This window comes from Anneissia japonica, unplaced genomic scaffold (assembly GCF_011630105.1).
Source record: "Anneissia japonica isolate Jap-2015-1 unplaced genomic scaffold, ASM1163010v1 scaffold1065_len1792383_cov172, whole genome shotgun sequence".
NCBI classification, from domain to species: domain Eukaryota; kingdom Metazoa; phylum Echinodermata; class Crinoidea; order Comatulida; family Comatulidae; genus Anneissia; species Anneissia japonica.
The window spans coordinates 1,603,932-1,606,636 of record NW_022684135.1 but is presented as its reverse complement, the minus strand read 5'-3'; the positions used below and the strand labels follow the sequence as shown (position 1 = coordinate 1,606,636).

Sequence of the window (2,705 nt, the reverse complement as noted above, 5' to 3'; positions counted from 1 at the left end):
CTGTCTCTTATACACATCAAGCTTATCTTATATCTGTTGGTTACGCACCGCTGATTCGCAATGTTTGTCATCACTTCAAGATGTCTACCGGTTCGTGAAAAAGGCCTAAGCAAGACAAAAATAAAAACAAAAACATAAAAAAAAAACAACAAAAAAACAAAAAACAAAAAAAAACAGCCAGTTTTCCGAGTTTTTGTGAACACAGGGAGTTGTTATTGCTGTGAAGGCGCGCTTTTATTTCGTGTATATAGACAACCTGTCAACACAATAGCCTCATTTTGGTTACAAGTACCTTAGTTAGGTTTGTAGTTTGCGCCCTCTACCGGTATTTGATTTCATTTAATTTTATGCTTCAATACCCACACTTTTCTCATTTTTTATAGCACTTGATTGGCGCGATGGCTGATAAAGAAAGGTTAGCTTATAACTAGTTAAATTAGTTTGAAATGTTCTGAATCCCAATTTGTGTATTGCATACATGTTCTGGTGTCATTGCACATTGCAGCACTTTATTTTAGGCCAGGGCCTAGCTCGCCGTACAATTTACATTACCAGCCACCGGCACCACTTTCAGTCCGAGGTTTTCTACCTACAGCAGTACAGTACTACTGACTGCCAGCCAGTGAATTAGTGGAGTCCATTGTGTGCCTGCTAGCTAGGTTAGGCTACAGACAGTGCAATGGCCTATCTGAATTCTAGCTATTGTAGTAGGCTGATCTAGGCCAACCACCTAGCCCAGGCCAGGGCCTAAGTTAAGCCTAGCATCAGGAGGACTCGAGGAGTAATTTATTTAATATTTTTTTGTTTTTTTTTTATGCGGTTTTATGGTGGCCTGCCCTTTTTGTTTTGTGTGCTTATTCGTTTGTGGGACCACCATATTTTGATTTTTTTGGCGGAGTGCATTTTGCTGTTCAGCTTTTCAAGGTCAGAGGTTCAGTTCCAACCTTTGCTGTATTTGCCTTGTGGCCATGGGTAAGGTACTTTTTACAGTTGCCTGTCTTTATCTCTTAGATAGAAACCAGATTGTATAGTAAGGCCTGCATGGGGAATATATTTAGCCCAGAAATTCGTCCATGCATTTCTGAAAATATGGGTCAATTTCTACACAGATTTTTCCAAAAATTAGACTTTGACCTAATCTTAATACATATAAAACAATGTATTTTATGCAGTAATTGCGATTCTATGCACCATATAGTAAGGCCAGTGTGGGGAATATATCCTCAAAGCAAACATTTGGCTTAGAAATTAGCCTCCGCATTTTGGAAAATGAGGGCCGATTTCCGTGCAGATTTTGCCCAAATTTAGGCTTTTAACAAATCTTAATATATAACCAATGCAATTATATAGAAGTTACAATTCCATGCACAATTTTCTAGCGATTTTCTACGAACATATGAGCTTATTTTTCAGATATCCTTCGCGCAATTAAAAATGTTGCAGTATGGGCTGGCATGAAGCGCTCAGGGAGTCTCAAGTCTTCAGCAATTTGCAGGGGTCTCGAGGAAATCAGGACGGCCTTCCCCACTCCTGCAACCAGACAAACTCTCCCGAAAAATAGGCTATTGATTGCAAATTCATTAAATCTGCTTGTTTTTACTACTGCATCACCCCTGTATTATCATTGCCTCATGGAAGTCGGTATACATTGGTATCACCATAAAGTAACAAAACAAAATTAGATGCGCTAAGAAAGCTTGTTTAAAACAGATCTCATGGAAATGACTTTGTCATCTTGGGATTCATGAGTGCTATAGATCCTTTCAATCCGGGCTGGAAGTAGGAGTGTCGCCAGAAATTCCCCGACGAGAGGTCCATGCTCCCCAAAGCTGAAAGCCTAGCGCATGCTTGAATTGTACTTTTGCCACTCAAGATCTGATTTTTGCTGGAAGGGTGCCTATGACTGGCGGTCATAGGCATCGTAAATCTGCCTCACCATGACAAAAGGAAGTAATTGACATTTTTTCAAAACGAGTTTTTTAGTCACTATCAAAAAACTAATAATTTGGAACATGTTGATATATTTGAGTATGTTCAAATCCCACTCATTAACAAGTAATTAGCAACACAAAAAGGAAGTAAGAGAATAAAAATACAGTAAAAACCACCAGAAAAGGAAGCAGGGGACAAAATCAACATGCTCCATATTCCTTAATTACTCAGAGCAATGCAAACATCAGTTGCTTCTTTTTGTCATGGTGGGGCAGAAATGTCCTCGAGTCATGTTTGTGGGGAAATATTGTACACATAAGCTGTTGGGCTATTTAGTGTAAAGGATAATCTTTGATAAGAAAGTATAATGCATACTCCAAGTATTGAAATACACGCCATCGTGTTGAGATTCAATATTTCGACATTAATTATGTCATCATCAGGAATGAAAAAATTATCCATATTAGCAAGCTTATATGCACTAGTACCAAAAGTGTTTAATCAATCAAAACATTACCTCTAGTAGGTGACATAGCAGTGATTTAAACAAAAGATCAAAGCATTCTTACTCTAATGATCAAAGCTACCTACAAAAACAAAGAAAGCTCTTTTCAAGTATACCCTGTTACAGGGTATACTTGAAAATGACAATGTCGTCTGTAATGTAAGTAATAAATAGGTTTAATATTTTCTAGTACTAACATTATTGACAGCTCCCGAAACTGGTCTATCCTATTGTTTAAAGAAGCGTTCGCTATACGTAGACTACACCC

The 2,705-nt window shown here is 38.0% G+C and overlaps 1 protein-coding gene across 3 annotated transcripts in view; it reads left to right on the top strand.

Moving 5' to 3' along the window:
• The window catches only part of LOC117104111 (transmembrane protein 11, mitochondrial-like), a 5,737-nt gene that overhangs the window by 373 nt on the left and 2,659 nt on the right, over positions 1-2,705 (top strand). The window contains exon 1 of one of the 3 annotated variants that reach the window (XM_033244787.1): positions 301-415. The exons of 1 other annotated variant lie outside the window; for it this stretch is intronic. In XM_033244787.1, the coding sequence (XP_033100678.1) occupies positions 399-415 (17 nt within the window). In that variant the 5' untranslated portion in view covers positions 301-398. Of the gene's footprint in view, positions 1-300; positions 416-446; positions 973-2,705 lie in introns of those variants that run through there. One more of the 3 variants, XM_033244778.1, reaches the window with a different exon arrangement.